The sequence below is a fragment of the Chanodichthys erythropterus genome, chromosome 24 (assembly GCF_024489055.1).
Source record: "Chanodichthys erythropterus isolate Z2021 chromosome 24, ASM2448905v1, whole genome shotgun sequence".
Taxonomy (NCBI): domain Eukaryota; kingdom Metazoa; phylum Chordata; class Actinopteri; order Cypriniformes; family Xenocyprididae; genus Chanodichthys; species Chanodichthys erythropterus.
In genome coordinates, this window is record NC_090244.1 from 13,940,747 (window position 1) to 13,955,894 (window position 15,148).

General features: G+C 36.9%; 1 protein-coding gene across 1 annotated transcript in view; it reads right to left on the reverse strand.

Annotated features, from left to right (window-relative positions):
* si:dkey-106n21.1 (solute carrier family 23 member 2) overlaps positions 1-15,148 on the reverse strand; it is a 42,506-nt gene that overhangs the window by 26,930 nt on the left and 428 nt on the right. Inside the window, exons 2-5 of the mRNA XM_067379296.1 lie at positions 13,545-13,700; positions 9,257-9,414; positions 5,534-5,705; positions 1,710-1,891 (exon numbers count right to left, since the gene is read on the reverse strand). Of these exons, the coding sequence (XP_067235397.1) occupies positions 1,710-1,891; positions 5,534-5,705; positions 9,257-9,414; positions 13,545-13,700 (668 nt within the window). The remainder of the gene's footprint in view (positions 1-1,709; positions 1,892-5,533; positions 5,706-9,256; positions 9,415-13,544; positions 13,701-15,148) is intronic.

Here is a 15,148-nt window from a genome sequence, read left to right on the forward strand (position 1 = left end):
AAATCCTTTCCCTTAAAAAACTCTTTGGTTGCTTTCGCAGTATGCTTCGGGTCATTGTCCATCTGCACTGTGATGCGCCGTCCAATGAGTTCTGAAGCATTTGGCTGAATATGAGCAGATAATATTGCCCGAAACACTTCAGAATTCATCCTGCTGCTTTTGTCAGCAGTCACATCATCAATAAATACAAGAGAACCAGTTCCATTGGCAGCCATACATGCCCACGCCATGACACTACCACCACCATGCTTCACTGTTGAGGTGGTATGCTTTGGATCATGAGCAGTTCCTTTCCTCCTCCATACTCTTCTCTTCCCATCACTCTGGTACAAGTTGATCTTGGTCTCATCTTTCCATAGGATGTTGTTCCAGAACTGTGAAGGCTTTTTTTAGATGTTGTTTGGCAAACTCTAATCTGGCCTTCCTGTTTTTGAGGCTCACCAATGGTTTACATCTTGTGGTGAACCCTTTGTATTCACTCTGGTGAAGTCTTCTCTTGATTGTTGACTTTGTCACACATACACCTACCTCCTGAAGAGTGTTCTTGATCTGGCCAACTGTTGTGAAGGGTGTTTTCTTCTCCAGGGAAAGAATTCTTCGGTCATCCACCACAGTTGTTTTCCGTGGTCTTCCAGGTCTTTTGGTGTTGCTGAGCTCACCGGTGCGTTCTTTCTTTTTAAGGATGTTCCAAACAGTAGATTTGGCCACACCTAATGTTTTTGCTATCTCTCTGATGGGTTTGTTTTGTTTTTTCAGCCTAATGATGGCTTGCTTCACTGATAGTGACAGCTCTTTGGATCTCATATTGAGAGTTGACAGCAACAGTTTCTAAATGCAAATAGCACACTTGAAATGAACTCTGAACACTTTATCTGCTCCTTGTGAATGGCATAATGAGGGAATAACACACCTGGGCATGGAACAGCTGAGCAGCCAATTGTCCCATTACTTTTGGTCCCTTAAAAAGTGGGAGGCACATATACAAACTGTTGTAATTCCTACACCGTTCACCTGATTTGGAATTTAAATACCCTCAAATTAAAGCTGAAAGTCTGCAGTTAAATCACATCTTGTTCGTTTCATTTCAAATCCATTGTGGTGTATAGAGCCAAAAAGATTAGAATTGTGTCGATGTCCCAATATTTATGGACCTGACTGTATGATTTGAATTTTTTATCCTACTTCAGTTGATTCATTTCAACAACAAAGATTTCCATACTGTATACGCTGTAGGTGAGGTTTAAGATTAAGACTAGTGAGGATCAGATTAAGTACTTGACTCGAATTAGGAAGATTTGATTTTTTTTTTTAAAGTAGCTGACAACAACGAACATGCAGCTGAATCTTATTTACAGAGTTACACACATATGTGCCTTAAACCTTTGTTTACTCAGAGGCACCTGGACAGGGAAGGTCTGAGGCAGGACCGATGACAGGACTAATGTATTCTGTATTCTCTTAGGCATGCTTGAGGATGAGTAATGATTAATGAACAGCATTTTTCATCAAAGGATCTGAGCGATGTTTTATCATTTAAATGAAAACACTGAAGAGGGTTGATCTCTAGATAAACACTGAACCCTGAGGGCGTTTTGTTTTTAAAAGGGCCTTGCATTTTGAGAGCCAAACAGAAGCCCTACACAATTAGAAATACAGATTACTGTACAGACTCAGCTCTCGATGTTACCCATAATTCAGCAGTAACTCACAGAGCAGCAATTCCCCAGTGAGCTCCTGACTTCTGCCCGGCCTGGATGAAGAGGGACAGTCCGATGAGGTTGATGGTGGGAGCAATGGCCAGCGGCCCAATGAACCTCAGCACTAGCCCCACAAGACCCGACAGCCCCAGGACAAGCTGAAGCATTGAGGCCACTAGAATGGCACCCTGGATCTGGAAATGGTTGGAAAGTTCAGAGAAAATATTAAAAATTTTAATATTTATTTATAAAACAAGAGGCTAAATTATGCAGGCTGACTATTGAATTCTGCATTAATTGTTTTTGTTCATCATTAATAATAATACTTTTTATATTTATGATTTGACACCATAGCAGCAGCAATTCATGGCAAAATCAGCAGTATTTCAATTTTAAAAATAATTATGATCACAGTATAATTTCAGTACTTTATTTACAATAATTAATTACAATAATGTTTAATTAAAAACAACTAATATACATATACATATATAACAATAGTAATGATAACAATTATATAGAATCTTTCAATTTAATGTATGATAAAAAAAATTCTAAAATGATTCCAGTAGAAACCTTTTTTAAAAAATGTCCATAAATATATTTTTTGAATAAAAACATAGTCAACTATCATTTAAAAATGGACATTCTATTAAAATATGTTTTACATTCATAAATCGCAAACTGGTTTCTCTTCGACATCTCATGTATACGACCTGGTCATATCTATTATATAATTATAATTATTAACTTCTTGATTTATTATTGGGTTCATAGTTTGTTTTTATAGTCAGATAATTCCCCACACATAGAAACTCTTTCACCTAGATATTATCATGTCAACTAAATTATCCCCTGTGAAGGCCTCCTTCCCTTTCCCTATGTATTTCCTTCCCCTAAAACGTTATCAAAATTATTCCAGTTCGCATAGATCCCCGGACACAACTAATTTTTCTGTATTATGCGGACCAGACAAGTAATTTGGCAAATATCACTTTAAAAAAAAAAAAAAAAAAGAAAAGACCAAGCTTCTGCATACACACTCAAACAAAGAAACAAACCTATAGACTAAATGAACGGCAAGAATGCATTAACCCTCAGGGGTCTGAGGATTTTTGGGGCCCTGGAGAAGTTTTGACATGCCCTGACATTTTTCAGTTGTTCATAAACATATTAATGGAAAAAGTGTCAGTACACTGTATTCAGCACAAACTAGGCTACAATAATATGTGAGGAACATGTATGTACATGTTTGTGTTTTTGAAGGAATAACGTATATGCGTGGTTATTGAAAAAAATTAAAAATAAAAAAAAACTTAAGTCACTGAAATAAAGCCAAAAAATATATATTAAATCTTTGTTCACAAGACTTCTGGGTATTGGAGGTTGTAGACTAGAGTTTTTGCTTCAAAATGAGGTAAAAATTATGCTGCCTGCTTGTTCATATAAAACAATAGAGAGATTTAAATTTTCTAAAACATCTTTGGTCAAGAAACACAGTATAAAGAAGAATAGGCAATCCAGGAACTAACCGAACTAACAGAGGCCAGAGATCGCTAACTATGGCTATTCAAAACACTTTTCAAGACAATAAATACACGATTGAGACGATGAATGCATGTATTGACTCAGAATTTGCGTCTGAATAGCGCTGGCTCTGTGGGCGTGGCCGCATTAGCGGATAATAAGCTGAATCAAGGACTTCTGACATGGCTCTCTTTTCATACAGATTACATAAACAGAGAATATTTGTTTTCGATTTGACTTACACGATTTAAAACCTGACATTTCAAGTTTTTTAGACATAAGTCTAATTTTTTTGTGATTAGTATTCACTAAGTTACAGTTAATTTTCTGAGAACTATCAGATTGAATGGTGTATAACTCTTAATTGTATGTGCAACATTGACAGAGTATTTTGAGTCTCTTTCACACTGGTTAGAAAAAAACCACGGTGGTCACGCCGGCGTGACCGCTGACCCGAGGGAGTTAAAGGTATTCAGGGATTTTTTCAGTAGGAAAGGTGTCATTTAAGCGGCCCCTAAAGTAATAATTAACAATTTTTACAACAGAAGTGATTCAATCAAATACCAACTTAATTTTTTCTATTGTCACTGTGAATCTGCTTTGAAACAATATGTATTGTGAAAAGCGCTATATATAAATGAAGATGACTTGACTTACATAAAATGGATAGTTCTGGCCCTTGATTCTGATTGGTTGATCCGCGTTTGAAGATGTTGTAAAATTCCCAAAACCAGCTGACCACATTACATAAGTATCACTGCACCACTGAGTGTTTATGTTGCTGCGTCTGTCTTAGCTACCACTCTTAGCAATGTAAACATCTGTTTGTTCTCTATTGATTTTGCTCATTGTGTGACCAAGTTTATTACCTGAATTCAGATTTTGCATTTTTCTTCAGGTCAGTCCTACATTCATAATAAAAAATCAGTTTGAATGTCCGCTGCGATCTTGTCCTTTTAACATTTAATGGGTTTCCCCGTGCTCTGCTGACACTGACAGCGCTAGTCAAAGCATTCGTCAATTGCGTCTTGTTCCGTGTTCGCAACAAGTTTCAATATAAAAGTCTTTGCGACTGACTCGCTCATAAAAGACAATCTTTGCCGCCATCTAATGTCGTGATAAATGTAACTTCTGTTGTTGCAGTGGAAGGAAGGCTTTTAATGATTTTACTTCATGAAAGTTGCATTGCATTAATACATATTTTTTGGATTTAATATTGGTATTGTGGTAACCGTTTTATAAAAGCAATAAGCCCCGTGAAGCTTTGGTTTACAGTGATTTTATAACAGCTAAGGGGGTATTAGGCATGCACTCCACTCCACGTCGTGCCTAACAATGCCCCTTAGCTGTTATACATTTATTGTAAACCACGGCTTCACAGGGGTTACTGCTTATATGAATTCATTCAATTTGCCATATATTGTAAATGTAAAGAATTGAACTATGAACTTTATATGAACTTTTTGTATGAACTTTGAATATGAACTTTATATGAATACAATACAGCACAAAAGCCTCCTGATAATTTACAGATAATTAACATCAATAAAAGTGCAATAATTAACCTTAAAACTTAAATGCCCTTTATATTGCAAATATATGGCAATTCATATGTTAGCATATTCAAAACATATTCATATGTTAAATATATACATATAAGTTCTACTCTCCCAATCAACGCTTATTATTTTAAATAAGCAGACAAAAGTTCACCATGATCTCATTAGTATCATAGGTACAGGTACTACAGCATTCTTACATTTTTGTACATACATTAAAGATAATTACAATTTCAATGTATTGACAGCTTCTAAATCAAACCTTTTTACATATGAAAATATTTAGGAGACGCAAATATTTATCAATCCTTTTTATGAATTTTACTGTATTTACGATAAATTAAATAAAACGTTCAATGACATTGCAATTTAACGCATTTACAGTGGTTTCACTCTACTGGGTACACAAATCAATAATGTTTCTCTTGTATTTCATTCTTGTGGAGCTTTTGCCATTTAAAATGTCCTATGAGAGTATTGCTACTCGCTCACAAAGCCGATTTCAGTTTGGATGAGGTTTCGAGGTCTCCAAAACTTACAAAAATGTATGTGAGCACTTACCATATGCATATGAATGAGATCACCCAGTATAATTTGAGCACATAGTGGATAATTATCATCCATCAGTCATTATTCCTTGAGCTGGTGACTCACATTTCCTTTTGACAAATGACTCACAGCCAAGAACAGACATACTTGTTTCAAATTATGCAATTATGTTCAGTTTTGTAATTATATTTCCTACAGTACCTCACGGATGCGGGCCTTCCACACCTCGTCGCCATCCACGAGGAGGGCTGCAGAATCCGTGGTGTTCGGTTGAGCGGTGGCACTCATGTCTGGGCATCGCCACTTGGGGAGGGCGAGGATAGCCAAGGTCGGAGTGATGAAGGTGAACGTACCCCCTTGGAGGATTGGCAACCTGAGAAGACATAAAGAATGTTTATTTTGCTCCGAGCCTATTTTATATATCATGTCGGTTAAATCATAAAAACATTGGCAGGAGACATACTTGTAATATTCCTTTCACTGAAGTACGGAATAGATCAAATTTACTCACCCTCAAGTTGTTCCAAACCTGTATGAATTTCTTCTGCTGAACACAAAAGAAGATATTTTGAAGAATGTCGAAAACAGTTGATGGACCTCACTGCCTTACATGGTATAGAAAAAAACACTGATGGATGATCACTGTGATTTTGCCAAGTAAGACATGTTCCTGAATCAACATCTTTGTTGATCCTGGAACAACATTCCAATCAACCAATCAGATTTGAGGGACAAGTTTACCGTTTATCTTTCCCCTCTGATTTTAGGGATAAGTAATGGGTAGGGTTAGGTTTAGGGATAAGACTAAATTTTCAGACTGGAATGTTGTTCCAGGACAAACAAAATATGTTGATCCAGGAACATGTCAAAATCACAGTGACCGTTGATGGATCCAACTGACTTCCATAGTATATTTTTCCATACTATGGAAGGCAATGAGTCCATCAACTGTTTGGTTACCCATATTCTCCAAAATATCTTCTTTTGTGTTCAGCAGAAGAAAGAAATTCATACAGGTTTGGAACAACTTGAGGGTGAGTAAATGATGCCAGAATTTGGTGCATTCCAAGCGGGAAATATAGCCCATATTGAAGAGTCGTTCCAAACCAAAGTGCTCAAAACTAGCCACTTCAACAGGCCCTGAATGAAGGATTTCGAAGGGTGCAACTGATGGACACTTTGGGCCCCCATGATCCTTTGCACAGGGAAGTTGTTTGGTGTCACAGAATAGATTTTACCTATAAATGTATGTATAGTATTTTTCTATACTACTGTACTATTTATACAAGTAAGATTTGGTACATTGTTATGGTCAAAACGACATTGTACTTCAACCAAAATACTTTACAGCTCCCTTTATCAGTCCATTCAAATGTTTCAAATACATAGACACAATATACATTATATTTAACGTAAAAGGCCTTGGAGCGATAAGCCAAAAAATAAATAAATAAACTAAACTTATGTTAAAGGGTTAGTTCACCCAAAAATGAAAATTCTGTCATTAATTACTCACCCTCACGCCGTTCCACACCCGTAAGACCTTCATTAATCTTCGGAACACAAATTAAGATATTTTAGTTCAAATCCGATGGCTCCGTGAGGCCTTCATAGGGAGCAAAGTCACTTCCTCTGTCAAGATCCATAAAGGTACTAAAAACACATCTAAATCAGTTCATGTGAGTACAGTGGTTCAATATTAATATTATAAAGCGACGAGAATATTTTTGGTGTGGCAAAAACAAAATAACGACTTATTTAGTGATGGCCGATTTCAAAACACTGCTTCACGAAGAATCGGAGCACAAATGAATCAGTGTATCGAATCATGAATCGGATCGCGGGTCAAACCGCCAAACTGCTGAAATCATGTGACTTTGGCGCTCCGAACTGCAGATTCAACACACTGATTCATTATGCTCCGATGCTTCCTGAAGCAGTGTTTTGAAATCGGCCATCACTAAATAAGTCGTTATTTTGTTTTTTTTGGCGCACCAAAAGTATTCTCGTCGCTTTATAATACTAATATTAAACCACTGAACTCACATGAACTGATTTAAATATGTTTTTAGTACCTTTATGGATCTTGAGAGAGGAAGTGACATTACTCCCTATGAAGGCCTCACGGAGCCATCGGATTTCAACTAAAATATCTAAATTTGTGTTTCGAAGATTAATGAAGGTCTTACGGGTGTGGAACGACATGAGGGTGAGTAATAAATGACAGACTTTTTATTTTTGGGTGAACTAACCCTTTAAACATAAGGCGCAGCTTGCACAATCTACTCATCGCTTAGAGCGTTTTTGGGGGGGTCAACCAGCGTACAAAAATGTGTGACGAAGGCGCCTCCTTAATTGTCTCATTAGGACAATGCAGAAGTGCTTTCCAAAAAAAATTTTTTTTTGACCTCTACACTCTTCATCCCTTCGAAGCGCTCATTCCGGAGGGAAAAACCTTTGAAGGGATTAGGGCATAGGGATGAGCCCTTCTAAATGCAACACAGGGCATGTTTTCAGTTATTCGTTAGTAGTTGCTATTACACATCTTCTCATATAATACAGAATCTCTGGATCAAAACACAGGTGAAGAAGAAGCAGAAACAAGCAATAGAAGCTTTGCTTAAAAAATAATGTGGTTGATGGATGTGATCTGCTGAATCTTTGTTTTGATCATCATTCTGAATCCAATCCGGATGTAGTCTTTGACAAAAACGTCATTTTCTCAGCTTTTTGTTTAAAATGTCACTTTTAACAAATGCTGGTGGGGAAAGAGTTAAATAGTTAAATAAATGTACCAAAAGGGGGTTAGAAAAACCATTTTGGTTCCACAAGGAACCTTTCAGTAAACATTTCTTTAAAGAACCATTATTTTCTTAGTGTGAGAAAAGATTTTAATACACTAAAACGTTTGCCACTATAAAGAACCTTTTTGTGCAATGCAAAGATTCCATGGATGTGAAAGGTTCTTCATGGAACCTTTAAAGTTCACCCAAAAATGAAAATCATCCCATGATTTACTCACCCTCAAGCCATCCTCCAAGATGTATAATGGTTGTGAATGGGGTGCCGAGTTTTGAATTAAAAAATAATGCATCCATCCATTAAAAAAAGTAATCCATACGACACCAAGGGGTAAATAAAGGCCTTCTGAAGTGAAGCAATGCGTTTTTGTAAGAAAAATATCCAGATTTACAACTTTATAAATTCAAATAACTAGTATCTGGCAGACGACCGTACACAGAATGCGCAAGTGGACTTGCACCAGATAAGTAATCCTCTGACGCGATGTATGATGCAGGATGTAGGAGTATCATAAGCTTAGATGCTTTTCGCGGGTCAAACAAATAGGGCTGTGTAACAAATTTAAGCTCCACTTCTCTTATATTGAAATTCCTCCGACATTTCTCTTTAAAAATGATCGTTTTAGACTCATAATCCATGCCCGGTGATTTGTTTTGCTCTATCCTCTGCGCCTCAGCGTTCGTCATCATTACGCGTTTTGCATACAGTCGTCCGCCGGAAGCTAATTATTTGAATTTATAAAGTTCTAAATATGGATATTTTTCTTTAAAAAATCATCAAATCTTTGCTTCAGAAGACCTTCATTAACCCCATGGAGTTTTTTTATGGATGGATGCATTATTTTTCTCTTCAAAATGCGGCCCCCCCATTCACAACCATTATAAACCTTGGAGGAATAAGAATATTTTTAAATATATCTCCGATTGCGTTAGTATAAAAGAAGATAGTCATATATATCTCAGAGTGTGTTCGTATAAAAGATAGTCGTATACACCTAGGATGGCTTGAGGGTGAGTAAATCCTTGGATAATTTTCATTTTTGTGTGAACTAACCCTTTAACATCCATGGAATTTTTAAGAGCATAGGCAGTGTACATAACTTCAGAGGAACGTTACCAATACCTGGTCCCAAAGGTGGTCTGTAGCAAAGTGCACAGGCCTGAGATGAAGAAGATGGTGGAGATGAGCTGACTTTTGGCAGCGTTGTTCTCTTTGATGCACAACGGCTCGGCAAGGATGAGAGGAATTGCCAGGATGCCACCGAAAGCCAGTATGTAATGCTGTGTGAAGCAAGAAACAGGAATGAAGAGATACCACGGATGACACCGGGCGTAGGTTCATCGCAAACAACTCGTTATACGGGGCGAGACACGAGTGAAGACAGATGATCACAAAAAATGTAGCAAATCTTAAATCCGGCCTGACTGAACCAGGGAGATGTGCGAGAAATGGAAGACAGATGTTGGCCTATCTGTTGTGAATTGATAGCACCTCTTTACTCTAACCAGTAAGCTTCATAAATTTGTCGGGCTCACAAAAAGTAAAACTTGGCTGAATGCTCAGTGCGTTTCAGTGCGGATACGGAGATGCACAGGAGAGAATTTACACAGCTAGAGATATATGGATATAAATTAATAAATTCAGTTTTGCTGCTTTATGTTGTCCACCCTTAAATTCCTGTTGTTTTATTGTTTTTCGACTGTTCTAGTTTATGCCTTCACAGCAGCCAGTAGAGCAGCTAAATCCGTTTTGAATTGAACTTAAAATTTCATGACACTAGAGGGATGTGCATTAGCATAAAAACGCCGGTGCTGAAAGCAGAAACGAATCGGGGTCTCTAAGGGAGTCTGCGCTGACATGAAATACCAGGTCTCTCCCTGCCTTTTCCTCCCCTCCATGACACTGGAGAGATGAAAGAAAGCATACTGGAGGAGTGAGACTTCTTCTTTGTACTCCTCTTTGCGCTCAGCACATCATCTTACCTCACATGTCGATGCAAGTCCCTTGTGTACCTTCCTGCCCTTTCTCTCCCCCCACCCAGTTGCCTTTGATCTCCATGTGTCATCAGGACAAGTATGTAGAACACACATGTTCCCCTCACCTTAAACAACAGATGCATATGATAAGGAATAACAAGGTCTAGAGTGACAGCGAAGCCTTAAGGCAGATGATGATTGGTAGTGGCAAAGCAACCAGAAGTCATTTGTTTTTAATGAGAATTGGCAGTTTGGAGTGAAAGAAACCATCCTTAGACACAAAGAATGATTACTACAGAAAGTTCCCCTCGCAGATTTCGTTTTCGCACAAATTAACTGCTTTGACCAACAAAAGCTGCTTGGTTTTAAACTTCTGTGTGAGCCAAACTATTGACAATAGATAATGGTGGAGACCATGCCAATTATAATAATAACAACAGAGGAAAGATAACATTGGAATCACTTTCTGACCCATTTTTTAATTAATTGACTATGAATCTGCAGTGCATGCTTAGAAAAAAAAAAACTATGTTGTCGTCCATTAGTGCAAACGAACACTAATTTAATTAGCATTATAGTTATCATTATAGTTTTTGTTCTTGCCATGAATGGACCTTCAAGCCATAGTTCACACAAACATCTATATTCTGTCATTATTTAATCATATTATGACTTTCTTCAGTAGAACACAAGAAGATATTTTAGAGAATGTTGATAAGCAAACAGTTTGACAGCTGGTAAATCATGACAATTTTCATGAACTATCCCTTTAAGCAATATACGCAAAGCACAAATGGTAACTAAAATATACCCAGAAGAATCATATTAAAATCAAATTAATCTTATTGAGAATTTGTGACCTGCAAAATTGCATTATGAATTCCCAGCCTTATAGGAAAAGCTACTAGAAAGCAAAATTATAGCGAATTGTTTGTCAGAGTCAACAATACTTTACAACAAGACGATGTGCGATGCAACAAAACTAAAACCAATTGAGAATTTGAACTCTCCTATTTTAAGGATCCAAGCGCAGCAAACTAGCTATGTGACTAGATGTAGACTGGTGCTGCGTCCCAATTTGCATACTATCCATCCTAAACAGTACAATTAAAATTAGTGTGTCCCAAATCATAGAAAGTTGAAATGAGTATTCCAAAGATACGGAAGAGGATTAGGGCCAAGCAATAATAAAAAAAATAAAAATAAAAGCATCTTGATATTAAAGTTGTTAAATTTCAAGAAAAAAGTCGAAATAAAATGTTGAAAATAAACTCATTAAATCACGAGAAAAAAAAACTTGTTAAATTTCGAGAAAAAAATCGAGATAAAATGGTGAGAATAAAGTCATTAAATTACGAGAAAAAAGTTGTTAAATTATGAGAACAAATTCGTTAAATTATGAGAAAATGTTGTTAAATTGAGAGAAAAAAAGTCAAGATAAAATGTTGAGAATAAACTCATGAAATTATGAGAAAAAAGTCGAGATAAAATGTTGAGATTAAAGTCATTAAATTACGAGAAAAAAAGTTGTTAAATTACGAGATCAAATTCGTTAAATTATGAATTTGTTTTCATAATTTAATGACTTTTTTCTTGTAATTTAATTACTTTATTCTCAACATTTTATCTCGACTTTTTTTCTCGAAATTTAACAAATTTGTTTTCATAATCTAACGACTTTTTTCTCGTAATTTAATGACTTTATTCTCAACATTTTATCTCGACTTTTTTCTTGAAATTTAACAAGTTTTTTCTCGAGATTTAACAACTTTAATCTCGAGATGGTATTATTTTTTTATTATTGCTTGGCCCTAATCCTCTTCCGTACAAAGACACCCAGATGGTCTACTTTTTCTGGTTAAAATTTGAAGTGCAGATTCCTACACACTCTAAAAGCTACCATTGCCCACAACCCATTGCGCGTTAAAAGAGGATTTGATTGGAATTACAAATACAAATAAAAAGTGGTTAAAAAAAAACTATAAACATGGAGAATGGTGCGACCAATGGTTAAAGGGTTAGTTCACCCAAAAATGAAATTTCTGTCATTATTTACTCACCCTCACCTTCACCCCATCTTCATCTTCAGAACACAAATTAAGATATATTTGATAAAATCTGAGAAGGATTTTTTTTCTATCTCCTATAGGAAGCAATGTCATTACCACATTAGTAACGACATTGTTAAAATAGTCCTCGTGACTACAGTGGTTTAACCTTAATGTTATGAAGTGACGAGAATACCCTTTGTGCGCAAAAAAAAGCACAAAAATAACAACTTTATTCAACAATATCTTCTCTACCCTATCATTCTCCTATGCTGTTTACGTTGTATCCTAGACAGTGCAGGGTTCCATGTTCTATGTCAGAACTCAGTATTGACCGACACCGTTCACGTGAGCAGCACGACGCATGCGTGTGATGCTGATGCATGAGACGGCAATCGGACGTGACGTAAACACGTGAACTCTGCATTGCCTGTACTGCGGCAACTGCGTAGGAGACTGACATCGAAGAGATAAAGTTATTTTTGTTTTGTTTTTGCACACAAAAAGTATTCTCATCGCTTCATAACATTAAGGTTGAACCACTGTAGTCATGAGGACTATTTTAACAATGTCTTTACTTCTTTTCTGGACCAGGAATGTGGTAACTTCATTGCTTTCGATGGGAGATATAAACCTCTCGGATTTCATCAAAAATATCTTAATTTTTTTGTTCTGATGATGAATAAAGGCATTACGTCATGAGGGTAAGTATGACAAAAAAAAATTATTTTTGAGTGAAATAACCCTTTAAGTAGAGAGGTTTAGATAAATGCACGAAACTGCAGTCTGTTAAAGATGCTATTAAGATGAAGTAGTATGTCCCAAAGTTTGCCTACTTTTCTGCTACACACTCAAAAGTATGTACTTTTTCTTCAGAAAAACAGTTCATATTTTTAGGGCATAGTATAAGTAGGCGAACTGGGATTCAGCAATTTACTTTTATGTTGAAATTATGTCAAAAGAACAATAGAAATAAAAAATAAACACCTGATGTCAAGGGGTTAATGAAATTAGGCTCAGTGTGTTTAAACAAATATACAATTAATTAGCACAGCGCTGCCTCTGTGCACCTAAAAAAGACTGGATCCGAATAAAATAAGTAGATCTGTGAGATATCAGATGTGACCAAGCGTCAGTGCAGCATTCCTGGGTATTAAGGAGTTAAACCTTATCTTTAGTAGCAACTCCCCCATCCAGATGATTGCACACCTTTTTCTTGGCATGCAATGAAAGGTAATTAAAGGTCCACCATGTCAATAGTTCAAATGAGGAGAGACCTGTCCGCTTAGGAGACGTGTGCAGTAAGATTCTTCACGTGTAGCAGGGGTTAAGCCACCTTTCTCGAAAAAAGACTAATAACTACAGATTTGTTGGATCATGTCTTACCTGGAAACCCAGAAGAATGCAGAGGTACCAGGGTGGGCGATCATTGATGGAGTAGATAAGGTTGCCCTCAGGCCTTGGGTCCAGGCCCTCTTCCAAACTGTCAGCATGGGGTTCAGTGATGACAGTCTTCTCAGGGTCATTATTGCCATCTGAAATCTGAGGTTGAGGTTAATTGAGAGAGCAAAGGACAGTGACCTCTGAATCCTTCCGAGAAAAAAGATATAGAAGCCTTTAATGTCCGAGAAAAGCTCTAGCACCTAGGGAGCTGCTTTGTTCTATAAATAGCGGCAGCATAACAGCTTCATAAGTGACCATTTTGGCAAACTATAAGGCAGCATTTCAATACAGATGATGGTATCATATAAATAAACTGGTTTTATTCAACTCAAAAGTATTATTTAATCTGGCTAATTCAAACCAAATTGCAGGTCTGCCAATTCATGAGTTCAGCTTGGAGTGAGAAATATTCCTGTGGGGTTGGGGGTTGTATTGACACAGATTTGATTCATAAGCTTGCGATTTGATTTCAATCTCAATTCAATATTGATTAATTTGGATATATACATAGATATGGTCAAGTACATGTCATTTTTTTCACAAGAGAAACCACAACGGAAAATGGGCTGGCAGTCGTATTGCGGCATTAGCTGATTTTGTGAGGCGTACCAAAGTCCCTTTAAGACAAGTCATTTCACTCGGCGGCCATCTTTGAAACGCCTCTCGGGCATCCTGGGCATCATGCAGCTCCAAAGCTGTTTGCCAAGCTTTCAATCACCAATGAAATCTGACAACAACTGTCTCATAATTTTTTTCCAAACGCTCGAATCATGACAAAAAAACCCCCACTATTTTTCAGGCTGGATCAAGCTAATGCGCATGCACAGACCTAAATGCGCGTCTCTTGTGCCTCATTTCGGAGGCGCGAGTTTGACTGTTTCTATAGAAACCGGTGATTCTAACGGCCGCTGCAGTGACGCGATGACTTTACCAGTCGGCGATTGGCTCTTATTTAGAAGGCGGGACTTATTCCGCCATATTGCGCGTTATACTTTCTCCCATTCAAAACAATACGAGTAACACGTCTTGTGTTATTCTATAGTCTTTGGGCGTACTTATAGGTACTGCCTTAACTAAAGCCAAATCTCTCTTAATTTATGCGCATACATGCTCTCGTTTTCTTCATAGAAAGATGGCATTGACCAATGTTGGGGGTAACACATTAGAAGTAACTTGAGCTATGTAATCAGATTACTTTTCAAGTAACTAGTAATATATCAGATTACTTTTTCAATTTACAACAAAATATCCAAGTTACTTTTTCAAATAAGTAACGCAAGTTACTTTTCCACCTTTAGACTGACAGCTCTCCTGTCCCCATGTTGAGAGAAAAAAATTGCAAAGGTGTTGTGTGCACATCTCACTTGCACAAAAACATTCAGTATTCCTCAAAATGAATAAAAACAGTGTACTGCAATCTCAGAATTTTACGCAAACCTGTATTAATTAACTATATTAAATGACACAAATATACTTTCGGTATTTAATCTCACTTTATTAACCAATGTCTTTGCTGCTGACCTTCAGTGATCTAATTCAGCCATACT